Source organism: Jaculus jaculus, chromosome 16 (genome assembly GCF_020740685.1).
Source record: "Jaculus jaculus isolate mJacJac1 chromosome 16, mJacJac1.mat.Y.cur, whole genome shotgun sequence".
Classification (NCBI taxonomy): Eukaryota; Metazoa; Chordata; class Mammalia; order Rodentia; family Dipodidae; genus Jaculus; species Jaculus jaculus.
This window is the reverse complement of record NC_059117.1, coordinates 30012435-30035099: the sequence shown is the minus strand read 5'-3', so window position 1 is coordinate 30035099 and position 22665 is coordinate 30012435. Positions and strand designations below refer to the sequence as shown.

Genomic DNA, 22665 nt, shown 5'->3' with positions numbered 1-22665 from the left:
TAAAAACCGAAAAAGAAAGGCCGGAGAGATGGCTTAGCGGTTAAGCACTTGCCTGTGAAGCCTAAGGACCCCGGTTCAAGGCTCGGTTCCCCAGGACCCACGTTAGCCAGATGCACAAGGGGGCGCACGCGCCTGGACTTTGCAGTGGCTGGAGGCCCTGACGCACCCGTTCCCTCTCTCTTTCTCTCTGCCTCTTTCACTGTCTGTTGCTCTCAAATAAATAAATAAACAAACAAGCAAAATTAAAAAAACTGAAAAAGAAAAAAAATGCGAGAGGAGAGAGAGAGAGGAAAGGGCCGAGGGAATATGGGAGGGAGGGAGGAAGGGAGGGAGGAGAAAAATAGCTATTGGCTTCTGGCACATTCACCCAACAGGACCACTGAGCACCCACACAACGCTCCCACACAAATGGACAAGACAGTCAATGCTAACTCCAACCCTGAAGGTTGTCATCTTGCTGCACAACAGGGTCTAAAAGTGGACATGAGCTTAATCACAGGAGCACTAAACTAAATGCCATATGCCGTAGCGTGGAAGACTATGGAGGGAGGCAGGCCCGGGACACTGCGGTCCTGTGCAGACGCAGTGTTGCTGTGCTAGCCAGAAACTGCCTGATGCCCACTTACTAATTGTGGTTTGATGGTTAAAGTTTGGCCCTACCTATAGGAAAGGTGGCTTTCTCCTGCTGAAGACTAACCTAGTAGAAAGATAATCCAAAGAACATGTGCACACTTAAACATACCCAGGGGGATTCCAGGGAAGCAGCCTTGTCACATATGGACAATCAAAGACCTAGAGAACTGGCCTGGGATAAACTCGGGTTGACTTGTCTCATCTTTTCGGCATGTGACTGTCTGGGAGAAGAGCAAAGGACACTGAAGGAAGGCAGTGATGCAAAGACCAGAGGTCACTGCTGTTTGGAAAAGTGAGAGGGTGTGGCATCCGGCCAAGGAGCAGCCTTACCTGTTACCTCACCTCCACCATCTCACGTTCATTCGTTATTAAGCAGACTTCCTTGGCCCCTGGACTGAGCTGGTTTATACAACCCTTCACATGCTGGTTGTCTATTGCTTGCTTTGATTGGCTTTTCTTCTGAACAGATCCCTAAGCATTATCAATTTTTCCCAGGGTGCCTTCCTGCCCTTTTCACTTATTACACTAACTGGTAGGATGCGCACACACTGGTGACTCAGTGACACAAATCCTAAGCTCAAATGTCACAGGGACCTCAGTTCCCCTTTCACAAGCAGTTGCCCTACATGTACTGGAAGAAGTCAAACATTCCATCTAGAGAAAGCTCTCTGAGAGCTGACACAGGAGGAACACAGAGTTTTAAAGTTTATCAACAAATAATTTGGATGACAATCCATAAATGTTCTTTTGCAGTCCAAAAAAGTAACATTTATTTCTTTTATCAAGCTGCTGTAAAACAATGTTAGGTCCTTAAATTTTTACTGAGCAAAGCCAAGCATGGCAATGCAAGCTTGTAATCCCAGCACCCTGGAGGTTGAAGCACAAAGATCTCAAGTTCAAGGATATCTGGGCTACATATAGAATTTAAGGCGTGAGCTATATAGACTCAAAGTTGTGGCAAAAGCAGTGACAGAGATGGAGAGGTGACTCAGCAGTGAAGGCACTTGCCTGCAAAGCTTAATGACCTGGGTTCAATTCTCTAGTACCATGTAAATCCAGATATACAAAGTGGTGAGTCTGGAGTTCATTTGCAGCAGCTGGAGGCCCTGGCACACCCATATTCATTCATTTATTCATTCTCTCTCTCCCTCTCTCTCTCTCTCTCTCTCTTTGCAAATAAGTAAATAAAAATACTTTGTGGGCTGGAGAGATGGCTTACCGGTTAAGCGCTTGCCTGTGAAGCCTAAGGACCCCGGTTCGAGGCTCCGTTCCCCAGGTCCCATGTTAGCCAGATGCACAAGGGGGAGCATGCGTCTGGAGTTCGTTTGCAGAGGCTGGAAGCCCTGGCGCGCCCATTCTCTCTCTCTCCCTATCTGTCTTTCTCTCTGTGTCTGTTGCTCTCAAATAAATAAATTAAAAATTAAAAAAAAAATACTTTGTAAAGAAGCCAGGCAAGTTAGAACATACCTTTAGTTCCAGCACTTGAGACGCTGACATAGGAAGTAGAAAGATCATCATGAGTTTGGGGCTACAGAGTGAGTTCCAGGTAAACCTGGGCAAAAGTGAAACCTTATCTCAAAGAAATTTTTTAAAAAAGTATTAGGGGTTGGGAAGATGGCTTAGCAGTTAAGGCGCTTGCCTGCAAAGCCAAAGGACCTAGGTTCAATTCCCCAGGACCCATGTAAGCCAGGTATACATGTGGCACATGCATCTGGAGTCCATTTGCAGCAGCTGGAGCCCTGGCACACCACACCCATCCTCTCCCTCTCTCTGTCCCCTCTTTCTCTTTCTCAAATAAATAAAATTAAATTAAAAAAATAAAGAAAAAAGGCATGAATAACATTCATGACTCTGACTCAGTCTCCTCTACTTTGAGAATTTATCCCAAAGAAATCATTCAAAGAGAGAATTCTAAGACCATGTCAATAGCAACATTATGCATACTGAAAAAATCAGCAATTCCCAGATATAGTAGGTTCTTAGATTTAAACACAAAATGAGCAAGCTGACATCAATAAAAGCAATAAGCACTGCAAAACAGAGTTAGTGAAAGGAAATTATGAATTTCTGTACTATATCTGCAACTACAAAAATGTTTAAAAAGCACTGAAGATTCAGACATGAAAATATTGGTTGTAAGCTCATGAAGATATTAGCAATATCTATAGTTATTACTAAATTGATCTCTTACCATTCATAATCTTTCATTTGTGCTTAAATTTCAAGTGAAAATGTATTTTCTGGATGATTTCTCTGAGAAATAAGAGTACTACAGAATGTTATGACTAAAGCAGTCTGCAGAGTTTTATGTACAGCTACTAAAGAAAAAAAAAACACATTAGTACACAGTGCGAGTGTAAAACTGTCAGTCATTGGGATGGAGAGATGGCTTAGTGGTTAAACGCCTGCCTGTCAGGCCTAAGGACCCCGGTTCGAGGCTCGATTCCCCAGGACCTATGTTAGCCAGATGCACAAGGGGCGCACACATCTGGTCTGGAGTTCCTTTGCAGTGGCTAGAGGCCCTGGCGTGCCCATTCTCTATGTACCTATCTGCCTCTTTCTCTGTCTGTTGCTCTTAGATAAATAAATAAATAAACAAAACCTGTCAGTCATCATGGAAAACAGTATGGAGGTGTGTCAAAATCACCACTCACCCAGCAACCCTACCTCTGTGTGTGCACCCCAATCAACATATAGTCCAGCAACCCCACTTGTGTGTACTGAAAAGACCCAAAAGCAGGGTACAGCCAGCTGTCTTTACACGCATGCTCACAGCAGCACTACCCACGAACGCTAACAGTTGGAAGCAACCCAAGCGTCCATCAACAGATGAATGCATAGACAAAATGCAGCCCATACGTGTAACGGGCTGCTGTTCAGTGCTAAGAGGAAGGAAACCCTGGCGTGCGTTATAGCGTGGATAGACCATGAAGACATTACGCAGGCTAAGTGCAAAAGCAGGCCACAAAAAGACAAACACTCCAAAATTCCGCTTAGCTGAGATACCTAGGGTGGGCTTCACAGAGAGTATATATGTATATATGTATATACATGACTGGTTGTCAGAGGCTGAGGAGGAAGGAATAGGAAATTGTTGGATGGCTACAGTACTTCAGTTCATAAAGACAAGATGTTCTGGAAATGAATGATGGTGACAGTTGCAAAATATAAATGTACTTAATGTCACTGAATTATATGCTTAAAATGGTTAAATAAATTTCATACTGTGTGTATAATTTGTGGTGAATATAGATATATGTATATACATATATACATACATACATACATACATACATACATACATATATACACATACATACAAATTGTTTTATCTGAAGGGGGAGAAGCGTTTATTTTATTTTTTGGTTTTTCGAGGTAAGGTCTTGCTCTAGTTCAGACTGACCTGGAACCCACTAGGTAGTCTCAGGGTGGCTTTGAACTCACGGTGATCCACCTACTTCTGCCTCCCAAGAGCTGGGATTAAAAGTGTGTGCCACCATATCCAGAAGAAAAAAGACATTTTTAAAATGATAATTGGGCTGGAGATGGCTCATGGCTCAGCAGTTAAAGTACTTGCTTGTAAAGCCTAATGGCTAAGATTCAATTCCCTAGTACCCGTGTAAAGCCATACTGACAAAGTGGGACATGAGTCTGTAGTGGCAGGAGGGCCTGGCACACCCACCCTCTCTCTCCCCTTGCAAATACATGAATGAAAATATTTTTTTAATATTATTTGTTCACTCATTCATTTATTTGAGAGAAAGAGAAAGAGGCAGGGGGAGGGAGAATAGGTGCGCCAGGACCTCCAGCCACTTTGAACAACCTCCAGATGCATGTGCCACCTTGTGCATCTGGCTTATGTGGGTACTGGGGAATTGAACCTGAGTCCTTAAGCTTTGCAGGCAAGTGCCTTAACTACTAAGCCATCTCTCCAGCCCCTGAAAAAATATTTTTAAAAGGTCAGCCTGGGCTAGAGTGAGGCCCTACCTCAAAAACAAAAGCAAACAAAAAAATGTAATGCTGATAACATTGCCCATAAAAGATGGTCAACATGCCTGATTAAGCCACTGTCACCTGTTTCAGAACCCCTCTTCTTCCAAGGATCATCTGCGTCTGTTTTGTTCTTTTACTATCAGTACTCTTAGGTAGCCGCCCAGCCTTCCTACCAGGGAGACAGGATGGGAGGGACAGAAAAAGCTCAACAAGGAACAGACCTTTCTCCAGCTAGACCTCAAAGTGCAATGTAAAAGCCACATGCCAAGTTATGACCTCACCTCTGCATAAAAGTAAGATATGAAAGTAAACAAAAGTGATTTCACCCCACTAGAGGTGGGCAAGTCCAGCCCTTGACGCACCTTTGAGCACACAGGGAACTCCCGCGAGCCCTCACTGGGGAGTGAGTCCCAAGCTGGGTTTCCTCAAACAAATGATGAGCAGTGGCCTGGACTATGGCAAGGACTTCCCTTTTCCCATTTTCCATGCTACTCAGTTACAACAGGACACCCAAGATAAACGACACTGTTCTCTCAGACTAAGATGGCTTAGCGATTAAGGCCCTTGCCTGCAAAATCTCAGGTCCCCAATTCCATTTCCAAGTAACCATGCAAGCACAAGGTGGCACATACATTTGCTCCTTTGTAGTGGCTAGAGGCCATGGCTCACCCATTCTCTCTCTCCCCCTCCCTCCTTCTCAAATAAATAAATATTTTTTAAAATACTAGTATCCCAGTACTTTGGGAGACAGAGGTAGGATTGCTGTGGGTTCGAGGCCACCCTGAGACTACATAGTGAATTCCAGGTCAGCCTGAGCTATAGCAAGATCCTAACTCAGAAAACCAAAAATAAATAATAATAAAACAAAGAAATACTATATAATAAATGTGGTTGCTAACATTTTTCAGTACTTTTTCAGCTGAAAAAAAGTAATACATTTGCATGTATTTATTGTATTTTGGAAAGAATGAATAAACTTGAACAGCTTGACAAATATTTAGAAAGACCGTAGGAGGGTTTGGATCAAGGAAACCAAAAACTAAGTCCCACCCTTCATTTCCTCTCTGTCCGTGAAAGGTTCCATTCAGGGGCATATTAGCAAGGTTGAGTGTACAAAACAGGTTTTTATATGGAACAAACATGCTGTTACCCGAAGAATAGTTTCTAAGATGAATTTAAGCCAAGGGAGCTCAGATTTTAGAAATTATAGCCCAACTTTTCTCCCCCTTTGCATTAGCATTATTTTCCTAGCTAAAATTTCACCCTCAACATCAAAGCCAGCTAGGCAAATGTTCTAAATGTTCTAAAGAACATGCAAACAGGGAGGGACTGTTTGAGTAATTAGTTCCTTTTTAAGGAAATGTGAGGCTTGGAAGGAGAGTCTTGGGCTTGCTGCAGAGACATCTGTTGTTATGTGAGAACACACACCCATCTGAACTATCCCTCCTCAGACACCACAGCCTGTTGGTGGCGTTTTGGCCACATGGGCAGTGGCCCTCCTGCCGTCACAGGGTAGCCATTCGTGGTGAGGGATGGACATGCTCCGGTGGGCTCTGAGACACCGTGGAATGGGGGCATCTAAGCAGCCATCATAAATGCACCATAAAGCAGCTGGCAATCGCACCCCCACATCTGCCTAAGCAGAGGAAGTCCAGCTGCACTTCTCTGGGCCCGGCTTTTTTTTTTTTAAAAATTATTTTTAATTACTTGAGAGTGGCAGACAGAGAGAAAGAGGCAGACAGAGAGAGAAGATGGGCATGCTAGGGCTTCCAGCCATTGCCAAGTGAACTCAAGACATATGTGCCCCCTTGTGCATCTGGCTAATGGGGGTCCTGGGGAGTCAAGCCTCAAACACACACACACACACACACACACACACACACACGCACACAAGCACGTACACACACCCAAACACGTACATAAACCCACACAGGCCTGTAGGGAAAAAAAAGACTCACCCAGCCCAGGCTCTGATTTGTACCGGGTTGGCTCAAATCAAGCCATCGCTATGAGCACAAGCTAACATGTTCTGTGTGATGGCCTCTTTCACAGCAAGCATTTATGTTAACAAAAGTATGTTAGGAGATTCCACAACCTTATCAGATTTTGAAATGCACCAAAAGGGCCGAGATGGCTCAGCAGTGAAAAGCACTTGCTTGAAATGCACCTAAACAGGAAAAATACAGAATGCCTTACAGGAAGACAGAACTGAAAAAAAAATCTCCCGTCAGATACCATTAACTATCCCGTTCCTGGCACAGTAGAAATACAGTCAGTGTTGTCTCCAGAGCTCAGTATGGCATCTAAAAGTAGGCCACTCCTGTTTCCCTGGAAGTTGGTGCCACGGCGTCTTAGAGGGGACATACCAACAAAACGCTCTAAAATTCCTTGGTCTACAGCTATCAAGATTAGTGCCAAGGAGACATCATGCGCAAGACGCCCATGCAAGACAGGAAATGAGTCACTACTAGGAAAGAATATGTGCATTCTTAACAAGATGAACGACTCTGGGCTGGGGAGATGGTTCAGTGGATAAGGGACCTTCCAGACAAGTAGAGTACCTGAGTTGGGATCCCCAGAAACCAAGAAATATGTAAAAGAATTAATAAATACAACTGGTTTCTTTAAAAAACAATCTCGATAAGTAAACAATACTCTTCTCACCATGTAGATAATACTAAGTGAAACATTTCAAGGAAGTGTCTGAGGATAACCAGCAGTGCTGGAGTCCATGACCGGGGCTTGATTAGACACTAAAATAGTAATGCCCAGCTCCTAGTCCATCCAAGAACCTACAGTGGGAAGAAGCCTATCCAATGAGGTCTGTCAATTCATCTACTGTCTTCCTTTAATTCAATTACGCATACACAAAGAAAGTTTTCCAACTTTTAATTTTTTTAACATAATATACAGAACCACAATATTATTTCACTTTCCAATTATGGGAAATGTGACAATCAAATATGTTGGAATTTGATGACTTGCTGTTACAATACTGTGAAATTTCATGAAAAAAGTTACCTTTAAGATAATCAGATACCTTTTTGCTACATGGGCCAATTTATTTACTGTAATCTATTTTAAAATGTAGTTCTGGACTTCAAATCATTAAAAAAAAAAAAAAAAAGAATATCAAGATTAGGTCAAGGTACATTCCAAATTACCCAAACTCATTGCATTTTGAAGGCCGAAGATAAATGTTAGGCATGATAACATCTGAGGCCATATTTCCTTTGTACTTGACTATAAAAGTCAAAACTAAACCACAATTTTCCTAAAGACATAGCTATTTCTACCATACATTGATGTAATCATGAAATACTACTAAAACTAAATCATCACTTTTATATTAACACTTTTTTACCACAATACATCTTTCCTTAAAAAAACAAAAAATATTGGGAATTTGGATTTCCCTTACTGAGCTTCACAGAATGCTCTTACTTGCCTGCCTTCACAAACATTAACTCTTTCCATCCAGTGGGATATATCTGCACAGCACAGTATTACATACAGACAGTCCAGTGAGACAGATATTTAAGTTCACAATGTGATCAACACAGTAGTGCCATACAAAGTTTGTCTGCAGGTAAAAATGCTAAGAAAGGCCACAGTTGACAGTGCCGGACACTGAGTACAGTAGATCACAGGTACCACGAGTTTCCTTAATTATTTGTATATATTTTTTTTAGCAATAGAAACAGAAAAACTTATTTAGAGAAACATAAGAATAAAAATACATAATTCCACTGTTGATAGCGTGATTTTTCAGATAGTTTTCCTTGTTAAGTGAGCTAGTTAGCTTAACTTAAAATTAGAGAAAGTGAACAAGATCATATGAAAGCTCTTCTTTGCATTCTCATCAAAGGAAAGCACTGGGGTTAGCTCGGGGATCTTTCTGGTTTCTGTATCTGTAGGTCAGCCAAACACCCAGGATCTAGAATTTAAAAAAAAAAAAAAGGAAAAATAAGTTTTGTACATATTCAGTTCATTAATAAAGTAACTGAAACCTCTCAATGACTTTGCTTGTTTTTGTTCAAAGGAGTTTCTTCTCTTGTCCAGTCTAATCTCATTACATTCATCTATCAAATTTTTGCATAGGAGTAAATAGACCAAAAATTCCTGTTATAAAGTCAATGCCAGAATTGTAAGATGTCCTGATTCCAAGCTACAGATCGTCTGGTTCACTGCAGAACGAGCCTTTAAGGAAAATATGTATGACTGCTTCTCAAAACTTGTCATGCTAAAGTGTGATGCTGTGTCCTCTGGTCAAAGACGCCCCAGGCACACTAGGGAAGGGCTGAGTTGTTCGCACATACCTCTGTAAAGCTGAAGAAGAGGCCAATACCACCCACAAACCTCAGAACCTCTCCAGCGTACTCTCCAATGATCGGAGCACACGGCGAGCACGGGTGGCCACTTTTAACGCAGCTCTGTGTCAAAGGAAGGACCTGTTATTCTACAACACACTTTAAAAAGGCGCATTAAAAGCTACACCACAACAAAAAGTGGGTCTGGGCATCACATCTAATTTTGAGCATAAATTGTCAGTTGCATGCGAATTCCTAAGATGACCATGTGGTGTTGGTAGGATCCTTCCCCCTACGGAGGGGGCTTGTAGAGATGGTGAGATAGTCACTCCCATATCTAGGTTGCGTTCTGTAAGACTCCATTCTACCAGAATGGAGAGATTTTTGTGCTAGTTTTGATGATGATGTGTTATGACCTGAGACATCCAGCTGACAGCCACCAAACAGGGCTCTGAAAAACCCAATTTTACAACAACCACTGAGTGGGTAGAGAGCCTCATGCCACACATGAGGTTCAGTGGCTGCCAATGTCTAATTTCAGCTTCATGAAACCCTCACCAGAGGACTCAGCTCATCACACCTAGACTCCTCTGACTCATAGGAACTGTACGATAATAAATGGGCATCATTTTAGGCCATGAAGTTTTGACGATGTTACACAGCAAGAGAAAATGAATACAGATTCTGCAAAAATAATAATAACTTCACAAAAGAGGCCTCATTGAAGAGATAACTAACTTCCAAGACAGCTGGTAAGAGGCGTTGCCTCAAACATACATACACAAGAGCCTCCTAGTGAGTCCCATCCAGAGACCCTCCTCATGCGGGATTGGCTTACTGCTTGGGGATCGGGTGTCTGGCATAAGACATGAGGATGGGTCTCACCAGTCTACCAGTACCCAACCCCAAGCAGAATGGGTGAGAAATTATGATGAGGAAGAAGGCAGTGAGAGCAGCACAGCTCTGAGTCTTCCATGTTGGAGCTTGTCTGGCTGGTTAAGAAAGCCAATGTAGAATTACAGCTCCTTGTCCTTGCAAAAATAAATAAATAAAAAGAAAGAAAGCCCATGTAAGCCAGGCGTGGTGGTAGGAGAACTGCCCTGAGTTGAGGCCAGCCTGCAGCTCCAGAGTTTTGAGTCCAGCCCAGGCTATAGTGAGACCCTGCCTCCAAAAATCAAAACAAACAAACAAAAAAAAAGAGCATTCTTCCTGCTACCTCTGTGCTATGCCAAAACTGAGATCACTTAAACACTTCTTCTAAATCTTTAAGACTAATTCATCATTTCCTTCCTAATTTGTTCTAGGAAGAGCCCAGTAAGAAAGAAGTGAGGGCAGGAAAATAAAAGCTGTGTGCCTGACTGGGCCCTGGAAGATTCAGATGTCAGGCAAATGTTACAGTCATGTATATAAAATGTATGACAGGGCTAGTGGTAAAGGAGCTTGCCTGCAAATCTTAAGGACCCAGGTTCGATTCCTCAGTACCCACATAAGCCATATATGCACAAGGTGGCACAAGCAGATGGAGTTCATTTGCAGTGGCTAGAGGCCCTGATGTGCCCATTCTCTCTCTCTCTCTCTCTCTCTCATTCTCACTCTCTCTCTCTCTCTCTCTCTCTCTCTGCTTCTCTCTCAAATAAATAAATAAACTTTAAAAAGAAAATGGCTCCTTTAAAAAACTTGTATGATACAGGTATATGTCAAAATATTTGAAATACAATTCAGTATCAGAAAGCCCATTTCGACTCCACTAATCATCCTCAATCTACATGTAATACAGTAAAAGAAAAAAAAAAAAAAGAATTCTTTGGACTTACAGCCAGACAGGTGTCATTTGGATTAAAACTTCGGAAGCCACAGCAGTTTAGATTTCTCTGGATGTCATTTCGAGCACTTGCTGTGTTGTTCCAGCCCACCTCCAAAAGCTGACCCTAGGAAACGCATTTTATAAACTCATTAGAAGATGCCGCTCCTGCAGAAAACACACAAGGCCAACGCCTGCAGCCTTCAATACTCAGTGTACATGGAGTCAGGACCCTCTCCACTCTATTAGGACCTTCTGAAGGGTGACCCCCTCCGTGTGAACGAACATGAAGGCACAAATTTTAGCCTACAGCTGCAAAAGTCCCAGCTTTTACAAGCAATTTACAAGTAGCACTTGGCTCAAAGGTGTAATTCTCTGTCAAAGTGTAACAAGGCAAAGTTGTTGTCAGTCCAAGACAGAAAGCCGTATTTTCTCTATAAATGGAAAGTTTGAAAAGAATAATTGCTAGACGGTGACCACAAGCATTCCGGAGCAAATGTCTCACCGCACATGATGGTGCAAAGACCAGTAAACAACTTCCAGCGGTAGCAGTTCTTACACAATCAGAACTAAATCCTACATACAGGGGACAAAAACCATTCACACCTATGGTTTCTCTAGTCCCCTCAGTCCCACTAGCCCACTCAGGAACAAGGAGGGAGACAGCTCAGGGGTAAAATAGTATTCTGGACAAGAAGCTGTTTTATAGTCACCTCCACCCCACCCCCTCGCCACATTGCCACTTTTATTTTTTCATATACAAGCTACACAAAATAAGGTAAAATAAGGTAGAAGGAAGGTCTGCTTACCTGCTGCTCCTGATTCAGAGCTAAACAAGCACAGGAAACAGAGAACTGAACAATAAATACAAGGAGGAGGATGATCATGTACTGAGAGTTAGCAGTTAAGGACATTCCTAAGTGCTCTGAAAGCAGCAAGACGGAGGTGCTGACATGACGTTCAAATGCCCTCGAAGCAACTCACCCAGAAAACAGAACAAATGACACACAGAGAAAACTCAAATAAATACACAAAAATTGCTATTTTGTCAACACATTGTAAGTTCATGTAGAAAATCAGGAATAATTATGGATGCAGTGCATGTTGGCTCACATCTGGAATCCCAGCACTGGGAAAGCAGAAGCCAGAGGACTGATATAAATTCAAGGCCAGCCAATGCTACAAAGACCTTGTCTCAAAAGACAAAACAAAAGTAATTTGATTGCCTCATAAGCCCAAATAAAAAGTAAATGCTTAAAAAAAAAGAAGCAGGACTGGAGAGATGGCTTAGCAGTTATGGTGCTCGCCTGCAGAGCCTGAGGACCCAGGTTCAATTCCTCAATACCCACTTAAGGCCAGATGCATGTGGAGTTCATCTGCAGTGGCTGGAGGCCCTGGAGCACCCATTCATCCTCTCTCTTTCTCTCTCTCTCCCTCTCCCCCCATCTCCCTTTCTCAAAATAAGTAAATAGCATTTTTTTTAAAAAAGCAATCTCTGGGGCTGGAGAGATGGCTTAGCAGTTAAAGTGCTTGCCTGCAAAGCCAAAGGACCCAGGATCAATTCCCCAGTACCTACATAATCCAGATGCACAAGGTGGTGCATGCATCTGGAGTTCGTTTCCAGCGGCTGAAGACCATGGTGCATCCATTCTCTCCCCCACTTCTCTCTCTCTCAAATAAATAAAAATAAAAAAAAAAATAGGATGTATGTCTTCTGTGTTTCAGATATAATTTCTTGGATTGTCACTAAAATATAAACATTGTTTTATCCAAAAAATGGCCAAACACTTCAGAATTTAATTCAGAACAAAATGCAAATTCTCAACTCTCTAAAATAAGTAAGTATTAATAGCTATAAGCTTTCTTAATATTAAGTCTGAAGAGCACACCGCTAAATTCTGAGCCAAATATTATTGAAAGAAGCCACTGAGTTCAGTTTTACTGAATTTGCAGGAGAAAACCAGGACTACACTGAGCTCGCAGGACGCTGCATCAGGTCATATGTTACCCCGACAGACACCCTTCATATTAGATGGGCAAACAGGCACCAGGCTTTCTAGAAATCGCTTTCTGGGAATTAGTTTCCTTATGGTGATATTAAATGAGTAGCAACCACTAAGATAGTAATCAACAGTAAGAAAAAGCAGCACCAGTTTAGGGTTAAAAAGTCCTGATTATTATTATTATTATTTTTTTTTTTTTTGCAAAGGATACAAAAAACAGCAACACTTGGTGGTGTTTGACGGCTCCAATGAGCCCCACCAGTGCAATGAGAAACAAGAAGATGCCCACAGCGATGACCACGCCCACCACTCGCAGGCTGGAGATCAGCCCAAAGCCGATGCCCCAAGCAGCAATTCCGATCAGCAACAGGCTCACCAGCTGGGGAAAAGAAAAAAGTTGTTTGTGAAATGCCAATAGCAGGTTCCGTACATCTCAGGATCATACACACAGCTGCAACCGTCCATCAGTAGCCACAAGAGAGCGGTTTCAGAACCCCCCACATATACCAAAGTCAAGTTCCATTTAAAATGGTGGCCTATTTTCATAGACCCTCGGTACATGTACACTTCTGTAAACCTCAGAACACCTCTGCATGACACAAAGTAGCTAATAAAATGCCAGTGCTCTGCCAAGTATCTGCTGCACTGCATTGTTAAGGGAAGACCAGATAAAAATAATTGCCAATGTTGCATTTTTTTTCTGAATATATGTGGTCCAGTGGGTTAAATCCATGTATGTAAAACCCAATAATAAAGAAGGTTTGCTGAACATACACGAGGGGTCTCAGGGGATGGTGCTGGGTTTGTTTGTTTTGCATGTTCATGTCTGTGTGATGTGTGTCCATGTGTGTACGTATATTCATACATGTATGTGGATGTGCATACACATGTGTCAGTAGAGACAGGTGGTCGACATGAAGTTATCACCCTCAGTCATTCTACTTAATTCTTTCAGGGTTTCTAGTCAGCAAGCCCTGCCTCCAACTCCCCAGTGGTGAGATTTTAGGTGTGTGCCACTGTACCTGACACGTAGGTGCTGGGGAAGCAAACTCAGATCCTCAGGCATGCACAGTAAGCATATTACCCACTGGGCCATCCCTCTATCCCCATATAATGCTGGCTTTCATTAAGATCCTTTTCTAAAGAATACAAGACTAACAATTATCTAGAAAAGAAATGTGGCGCCCCACAGGTCTGGTTCACGAAACCTACACGCATTGCTACTTAAGCTGTTGAGGTGAGAGTGAACGTACAACTGGGCACCCACACAGCTCGGCCTGCCGTTCAGTCTGTTTATACAGAAATCATCTTCTCTTTCAAAGCCCAGTTGGACTGCAGCCTCCTCTGTCCTCCCACTCCCCATGTGGCTGTGCCAATCTCTCCCTCCGCAGCGATGTGTGTTCCCTGAATGGGGTTCTGCCGTGCCCCTCTCGCTGCTCACACAGTCTGCTTTCACACCTGTCTCCAGGAGACAAGACAAGCTGAGAAGAACTCTCACCTTCTTACCTCTGGGTATGTCCAAAACTTATCACAGGCCCTGAGCCGTGGGCAACACCCACACAGTGTTCACACAACTGCTGTTAAGTGAACTCCCTCCTGTCTACGTCACTGTCTAGACCAGCAGGACTCACAGAGGGCTGAGAGGCCATTAAAACAACAAGACGCACAGTCTAAGAAATCTTAGCTCTTTAGAATGAAATAGAATTTGAACAAGAAATCATTTCATACTCCAATCATTTTATTTATATTTATCAAACACTAACAGAAGAACTTAGAAACCATGGCTAATGTTTAGGATGGATAAAATGCAAAGTTAAAACTGAGAGATAAAAACAAAACTGCTAAATATTGTGCATACATTTATATTTTTATCCAAGATACTCGTGTCCTGCCCAAAGATTAAAACCTGAGAATACAGGAAACCACGTGTAGCGTGGCAGAATGGAGTTACAGGGACGGCCTCCTCCCGTTCTCGGCGCTCCTTACCGACGGGCCCTCGGCCGATTTCACTTTGGTCACCCGCTCACAGCCCTCTCACAATTTTAAACGGCTCTGGGGTGCGAACAAGTCCTCCAGCCCTTCACAAGGTAGCTGGTTTCTGATGCTGTAACATCTAAATATAACACATTTCCTCTCACGCGCTGTAGATGGCAGAAGCCTGCAGGAGGTGTGAGGAAGAGGGGCCTCGCTCAGCGCCGCTGCGTCTCGGGAGCAGGCCCCGAAGGTGGTGCGGGGGCACACAGAGCAGAGCGACTGGCTGCGGGAGTTAGTGGGTCTCCAGCAAAATGGAGCCAATAGAAAATACCTATGCATATATCTATTTGAAGACAAGAAAGGCTATAAAGAATTGGCTCCAGGGCTGGAGAGATGGCTTAGTGGTTAAGCGCTTGCCTGTGAAGCCTAAGGACCCTGGTTCAAGGCTTGATTCTCCAGGACCCACGTTAGCCAGATGCACAAGGGGCACACACATCTGGAGTTCGTTTGCAGCGGCTAGAGGCCCTGGAACGCCCATTCATTCTCTCTCTCCTTTATCTATCTATCTGCCTCTTTCTCTCTGTCTGTCACTTTCAAACAAATAAATAAATAAAAAATAAACAAAAAAATTAAAAAAAAAAAAAAGAATTGGCTCCACAAGATGGCTTAGCGGTTAAGCACTTGCCTGTGAAGCCTAAGGACCCCAGTTCGAAGCTCAATTCCCCAGGACCCACTTAAGCCAGATGCACAAGGGGGTGCATGCATCTGGAAGTCGTTTGCAGTGGCTGGAAGCCCTGGTGCACCCATTCTCCATTCTCTCTCTCTCCTTCTCTCTCTCTTTGTCATTCTCAAATAAATAAAAACAAAAAAAATTTTTTTTAAAGAACTGGTTCCACATGCAAGTCAAAAATTTGGAGGGCATATTATTGAAGACTCCACATACTTGGGCTGCAAAGCCACTGAGAAATCTTGCTGGAACTGAACTGATAACCTCCTCCATGTGAACCAGCTGACAGAAAGCTGGAAGAAGCCATTCTACATGTAGTTCAATGAGAGAAAGAGATACCACCAGTGAAGATACTCAACAGTGGACACTACAAGCCTTATAATAGGCCAGCCAGGCCAAATGAGTCAACAGCAACAATAGTGGCACATCTATCATGGTGGAAACCAACTGCCCTCCAATTGGACTGGAGGCCCGCTCCATGGAGGAGAACACATCTCTGATACTGAAAACTTAAAACAGGGGTAATCATAAGCCCTAAGGGTGTAACATCTGCTGATGTCTGGATAAATGTATATACTATGCTTATCAAACTGCCCAGTAAGCACTTCTCTTAATATTCATACCCTTATATTAACGCTACTCTCACTTTGGGTAGAGAATCTTCTCCTTTCAGATGGCATTGATCTTGGGATGACTCAGAAGGTATCATAGTGCTGGAAAGAAGTGACTCGAGTACTGAGTAACATCTCAATCACACCTTTCAAGGCTCAGGGTCTAATGTGGAAGAGGTGGCGGAAAGAATGTAAGAGCCAAAGGAAGGGTAGGTCTCCTTACAATGTGCTCCCTCCAGACAGAAAATGGCCTGGATATCCATGACCTCATAGCGCCTGACACTACCTACACAAGACCATCATAGGAGGAATAGATCATGACATCAAAATAAAAGAGAGACTGATTGAGATGGGGAGGGGATATGATGGAGAATGGAGTTTCAAAGGGTAAAGTGGGGGGTAGGGAGGCTATTACCATAGGATATTTTTTATAATCATGGAAAATGTTAATAAAAATTGAGAAAAAAAAAGAAATCCTCCCCCCCAAAAAAATTTAGAGGGCAGACCAGCAGGCTAGACTCTCAGGCAGAATTCCTTCTTCCTTGAGAAGCCACAGTGGATGCTCTTAAAGGTTTCCACTGACCAGAATAGTTCATTCACACAGTCTATGAAGGCAAGCTTGATTTACTTAAGGCAACTGGCTGTAAATGTCGGTCACAGCTACAAAATACCCTCAAAGTACTATCCACACTAGTGTTGGACCAAAACACATGGGTACCAGAGCCTGTCTCTAAACATCCATGAAATTAACCGTCCACCCACCAACATCTAGTAATGGATGTAAAGGTTATTTACACATTTAGTTAAACTCATGGGGCAAGACTATCATTACTGTGTCCATGGTTTGAGCCCTTTGTGTGGTGGTTTGAATATATGTGCCCTGCAGACTCAGGTGTTTTATTAAAACCTGTAATTGGACCTCCAGCTGACTGGCTGAAGGAGGTGTCACTGAGAGCGGATCCTGGAGTCTAGCCCTGAAGTGTGTCTGGGAGCAGATCTGAATTCCAGCCTGAAGGCATGCAGAGAGCTTTGAGCTCTGGAGGGGGAAGCTTGCTTTTTGGTGTTGATGGCTGCAGTTGTCTCTTTCTACCTGAATTTATGAAGGAGAGCCAGCTTCTCCCACCACTGATGGAACTTCCCCTGGATCTGTAAGCTTGATGTAAATCCCTTTCTCTCTCCCATAAACTATGTTTGGTTTGTATGTTCATCCTCAGCAACATGAAACTGACTACTGCACATTTAGAGGAAAAAAAATCAGAAGCACAGATAACCTTATATACAAATTTTTCTAATCCCTTAGTTTTAAAGAGTCCTTCCACATTCATTCCAAATCCTTACATTAATGAAATTTGTAAACATTCAAGACCATAAGGAAGTTAAACATTCTTGTACATTTTGGGGCTGTTTTTGTGGGGGAGAGACAGGTGTCATTCTAGCAGCTCAGGCTGACCTAGAACTCACTTTGTAGTCCAGAATGGCTCCATCTCAGCCTCTCAAATGCTGGGATTACAGGCATGAGCCACCATGCACAGCAGCAGTTAAATATTCTTCTTCTTCTTATTATTATTATTATTAGAGAGAAAGAGAGAGAATACAGATAGAGAATGGGCACGCCAGGGCCTTCAGCCACTGCAAACGAACTGGTGTGCATCTGGCTTACATGGGTCCTGGGAATCAAATCTGTTTCCTTTGGTTTTGCAGGCAAACATCTTAACTGCTAAGCCATCTCTCCATACCTAAATATTCTTAAACATAGTACTAACTACCCATAAACAAATGGTTATGGTGCTAAAACCCAAAGATAGGACATATCTCTTAGAAGTCAACCAAAGTTCTTTTCAGAGGACTGAATATTTGTTACCTGGCTTTGGAGATGACATGGTCTCTGCCACAACTGTTCAATTGTGATATTGCACACAGAAGCAGAGATGTACAATGCGCAATGCACAGCAAAGGCTGGGTTATAATACCCCCACCCCTGGGTTTACATCTTGTTTTGTTGGGGAGTGTTTTGTTGGCTGGCTGGTTGGCTGGGCCTTTTGGTTTTGAGATAGTCACATAGTCCAGGCTGGCCGCATATTTACAATCCTCTTGCCTCACTGTCCCAAGTGATGGGATGGGATGATAATGTGCTACCTCAACCAGCAACACCTGATTTTTAAATAGTGAAATGTGAATTCATATACTTTTCACATTTCACAAAATATTCTTCCTCTGATTTTTTTTTTTTTTCTCATTTAAAAATGTAAAGCTGGGCTGGAAGAGATGGCTTAGCGGTTAAGCGCTTGCCTGTGAAGCCTAAGGACCTTGGTTCGAGGCTCAATTCCCCAGGACCCATGTAAGCCAGATGCACAAGGTGATGTATGCATCTGCAATTCATTTGCAGTGGCTGGAGACCCTGGTGCACCCATTCTTTCTCTATCTTTCTCTCTCTGTTTATCGCTCTCAAATAAATAAATAAAAATAAACAAAAAAACTTTTAAAAAATGTAAAGCTACGGCCATGATAGTCCATGCCCTGAATCCCAGCACCTGGGAGGCAGAGGTAAGAGAATCACTTTGAGTTCAAGGCCAGCCTGGGACAATAGAGTGAGTTCCAGGTCAGCCTGGGCTAGAGTGAGAATCTACCCCAAAAAAGAAAACCAAAACTGTAAATCTACTGTTCACTATCATGCTATACAAATATAGACACTGTGATGGCCTTGGGTCATGGGTTGTAACTGACTTTTGTTCTCTAAGTCACTAGAAGAAAGAATTCCTGCTATATCAGGGTTGTTTTTTGTTTGTTTTTTTAATTTGAGAAAAGTGTTTCTTACAAAAGGGCAACATCACAGGCTTTTACAAAGTGATTCAGAGTACAAGTCAGTTTAAAAAAAAAGTAGCTAGAAAGTGAAAACCAGCTTCTGTGGTCATCAGCCTGGGCAGCAAAGGGATGGACACTAAAGACGACACTACTTAAGGGTCTCAGAGGAGAAGCTGGTCATAAATGCCGCCGTGTGCGTCCTTATGAGGAGGACAGACGGAGGCTCCCTCCTGACACCTTCACGTCTCCGCAGCTGTGGGAGAAAGGTGGTTTCAAGCCCCCCGTGCTTTCGCTGGCTTGCACAGCAGGTGAAGGGAAGAGACAAAGAGACAAAACGTGGGGAAGTGTTGGCTGTTACAAGGTCGGTCTGATGTTTGACCCGCAGTGAAGTCTTTACTGGCGAGCCACAGTGAAGCACTCCGCAGCCTCAAGAGCCCCCACGCAGCAAACTAAACCCCCAATGTCGGGAGGTCCAGGGGGAGAATCTGGTCCCTACTTGGTCCATCCTTTTGCGGCCATCGACATCCTTCAGCTGATGACTACACCAGTGCTCTGCCTTTCTCTCATTAGCATAGTCCTTTGTTCTCTTCATAACCCCCCACTATGAGATGGGGGTCTCACCATGCCTCCTAAGATAACTCGAAGCCCTGGGATTCAAACAAACCTTCAGGGCAACAGGAGTATACACCAGTGTGCCCAACTCCAAAAAAATATGTTCTGCAATCAGAGGGTGGGAAGCACAAGTCTCATTCTCTGACTGGCCATGAGGCTCTCACTAAAAATATTATTCAGAACATTCACAAGTATCTCTGTTCTTTTTGTTCTCCTTTTATTTTTGATAAGGAAAGGAAAAGGCTGCTTCCTTCTACAAGCCTGTCAAAGGAACCCCTTGCCAAGTTGACTCTGCTGTGTCTTCAACATGGTTTTCAGTCTACCCTGATTATTCCAACAAGGCGGCATTTAAAAACCACTGAAGGTTTTCTTTTATTCCTCTTAAGAGGAACAGTGGTTTAAAACAGGTACCGTGGTTTAAAACAATACCATGCCAGGCGTAGTGGTGTGCACCTTTAATCCCAGCTCTCAGGAGGCTGACATAGGAGGATCACTGTGAGTTCAAGGCCAGCCTGAGACTACACAGTGAGCCAGGGCCAGAGTGAGACCCTACCTTGAAAAAGCCAAAACACCAGCTTACTCTAGGCGATGGAGGGCAGAAATCCAACATGTATCTATCTTCAGCTGCATAGGCTCCAGAAGCTCCATCTGTTTTTAGTTCCTAGAGGCCCTTGTATTCCTTGACATCAGGCCCCTTCCTCGGCCTTCAAAGCTAGCAGAGTGTCAACTCCACACCACGCAGACCCCCGCCTGCTCCCTCAGTACAACTCCTTTGCTGACCGGAGCCTCCCTGCCTCTCCTAAGGATCTTAGTCATGTAAGGCTTATTCAGATAATCCAAAATAACTCCCATTGTGAGAGTCTTGATTTAATCTAATCTCAAATTCCTAAAACTAAGATGCGGAAGCCTTTAGGGACAAGAACAACAAAGCCGTCCACAGGGGATTTTGAAAACATGTAGAAGCTTTCCTAAGCAGACACTAGTTGGGGGGAAGCTGAGGCAGGAGGACTGCCAAGAGTTCAAAGCCACCAAGGGCTACATAGCAAGTACCAGGACAGCCAGAGCAGTCAGAGCTATGTACGGCAAGATCCTGTCTTTAAAAGAAAAAATTTTAAAAGGGGACTGAGGATATGGCCCAGCAGTTAAAGGTACTTGCTTTGCAATACCTAATGGCCCAGGTTCAATTCCCCAGTACCCATATAAAGCCAGATGCACAAAGTGGCACATGCATCTGGAATCCATTTACAGGAGGCTCTGGCACACCCATGCTCTGTCTCTGTCTTAAATAAATAAAATATTTTTTTTTTTAATTCCTGCACCTGGTGTGGTGGTGCACACCTTTAATCCCAGCACTTAGGAGGCTGTGAGTTTGAGGCCACCCTGAAACTACATGATGAGTTCCAGTTCAGGCTGGTCTAGAGTGAGACCCTATCTTGAAAAAAACAACAACAAAAAGTTCCTGCTGCAATACATTTTCAAACAATGAAAAGGGTTGTAACATCTTATTTTGATATGCAGCTGAGCACAGAGACCCATGGGAATTACCACTGACCTACAATGAAAGGACAACTTGAAAGCCTATAGCACTCAGCTGACAGAGAGGCCGCCCTGAGGAGGAACGGAGACGCCTGCATAGCTGGGAACTGCAGACAGCTATTTTCCCAGTGTTGGAAAAAGAAAAGAAAAACACCCAACAAAACCAAAACACCAATGACTACACATCTAGGGAAACCACAAAGGCAACTGAGTTTCTTTTTAAAAGTCATCTGCAAGAAAGAAAGGTACCAAGGCTCTTCAGAGATCAGCTGCATGCCACCCCATTCACTAAGCAGTTCAGATGAGAACACATCACCCACTGTAATGGCAGTTGAGAGAGGAAAATTCAGGAAAGATAGATACTTCCAAATCCCAGCCTCCACACCAGCACCAAATTTTCAAAATTACAAATTTTAGGGCTGGAGAGATGGCTTAGCGGTTAAGGCATTTGCCCATGAAGACAAAGGATCCAGGTTCAATTCCCCAGGACCCACGTAAACCAGATGCACAAGGGGGTGCACACATCTAGAGTTCATTTGCAGTGGCTAGAGGGCCGGGCACACCCATTTTTCTCTGTCTCTTTTCTATTTCTCTCTGCAAATAAATAGTTTTTCTAATTATAAATTTTAGATCAGGGGAAGTGACTCAGTTGGTAAAGCCCTTTTTGTACAAGCATGAGGACCTGAGTTCAGACCCTTTGTACCCATGCAAATGTCAGGTAGGCATGGTAACCCACCCACAATCCCAGTTCTCAGGAGGCAGAGACTGGAGATTCCCCAGGGGAAGCTGGCTAGCTAGACTAGCTAAATCAGGAAGCTCTAGGTTCAAATGAGAGCTTCGGTCTCAATAAATGAGGGGTGGAGTGGTCAAGGAAGACAAGAGCATCAACCTCCCACCTCCATTCAGGTGTGCACACACAAACACACACCTGCATGACTGCACCCACATGCACACCACACATGCACATACAAATGCAAAAAAAAAAAATTATAAACTGTCACCAATCAAAATCACAAAGCTCACTGGGAGTGGTCATATAGGCCTTTAATCCCAGCACTTGGAAGGCAGAGATAGGAGGACTGCTATGAGTTCAAGGCCAGCCTGGGACTACAGAGTGAGTTCTAGGTCAGCCTGGGCTACAGTGAGGCCCCTACATCAAAAACAAACAAACAAAAAAGAAATCACAAAGCTCCTAAGAAAAAGAAATGCATGAGAAATACACAGAGCAATCTGAGGGCTCCCAAGAACCTAACATAACAGAAAGGAAGGAAACCAAAAAGGCAATACCTTAACTAAAGTAAAAAAAAAAAAAAAAAGGAAAAGAAAAACTTGAAAAGCAATCATTTTTAAACACTCAGACTTAAAGAGAAGTCAAATAAAATAAACCAGAAGAAGAAAAAAGATAAAGATGAAGAGAAATCAAAACCCAACCCTGAAACCAGGCATGGTGGCAGATGGCTATAGTCCCAGAATTTCTGGAGGCAGGGGTAGAAGTGAGTTCGAAAAAGCACCGTGGCTCACCTTAGCTGCGAAGTGAGTTTGAGGCTGGCTTGGAGTACACGAGATTATGTCTCAAAAAATTAGAGGGCTGGAGAGATGGCTTAGCAGTTAAGGTGCTTGCTTGCCTGTGAAGCCTGAGGACCCAAGTTCGATTCCCCAGTAC

General features: G+C 43.3%; 1 protein-coding gene across 1 annotated transcript in view; it reads right to left on the bottom strand.

Moving 5' to 3' along the window:
- Positions 1-7500: 7500 nt before the first annotated feature.
- Tspan13 (tetraspanin 13) overlaps positions 7501-22665 on the bottom strand; it is a 44478-nt gene continuing 29313 nt past the window's right edge. The window contains exons 2-6 of the mRNA XM_004652842.2: positions 12952-13119; positions 11547-11627; positions 10751-10864; positions 8946-9059; positions 7501-8563 (exon numbers count right to left, since the gene is read on the bottom strand). Of these exons, the coding sequence (XP_004652899.1) occupies positions 8489-8563; positions 8946-9059; positions 10751-10864; positions 11547-11627; positions 12952-13119 (552 nt within the window). The 3' untranslated portion in view covers positions 7501-8488. The remainder of the gene's footprint in view (positions 8564-8945; positions 9060-10750; positions 10865-11546; positions 11628-12951; positions 13120-22665) is intronic.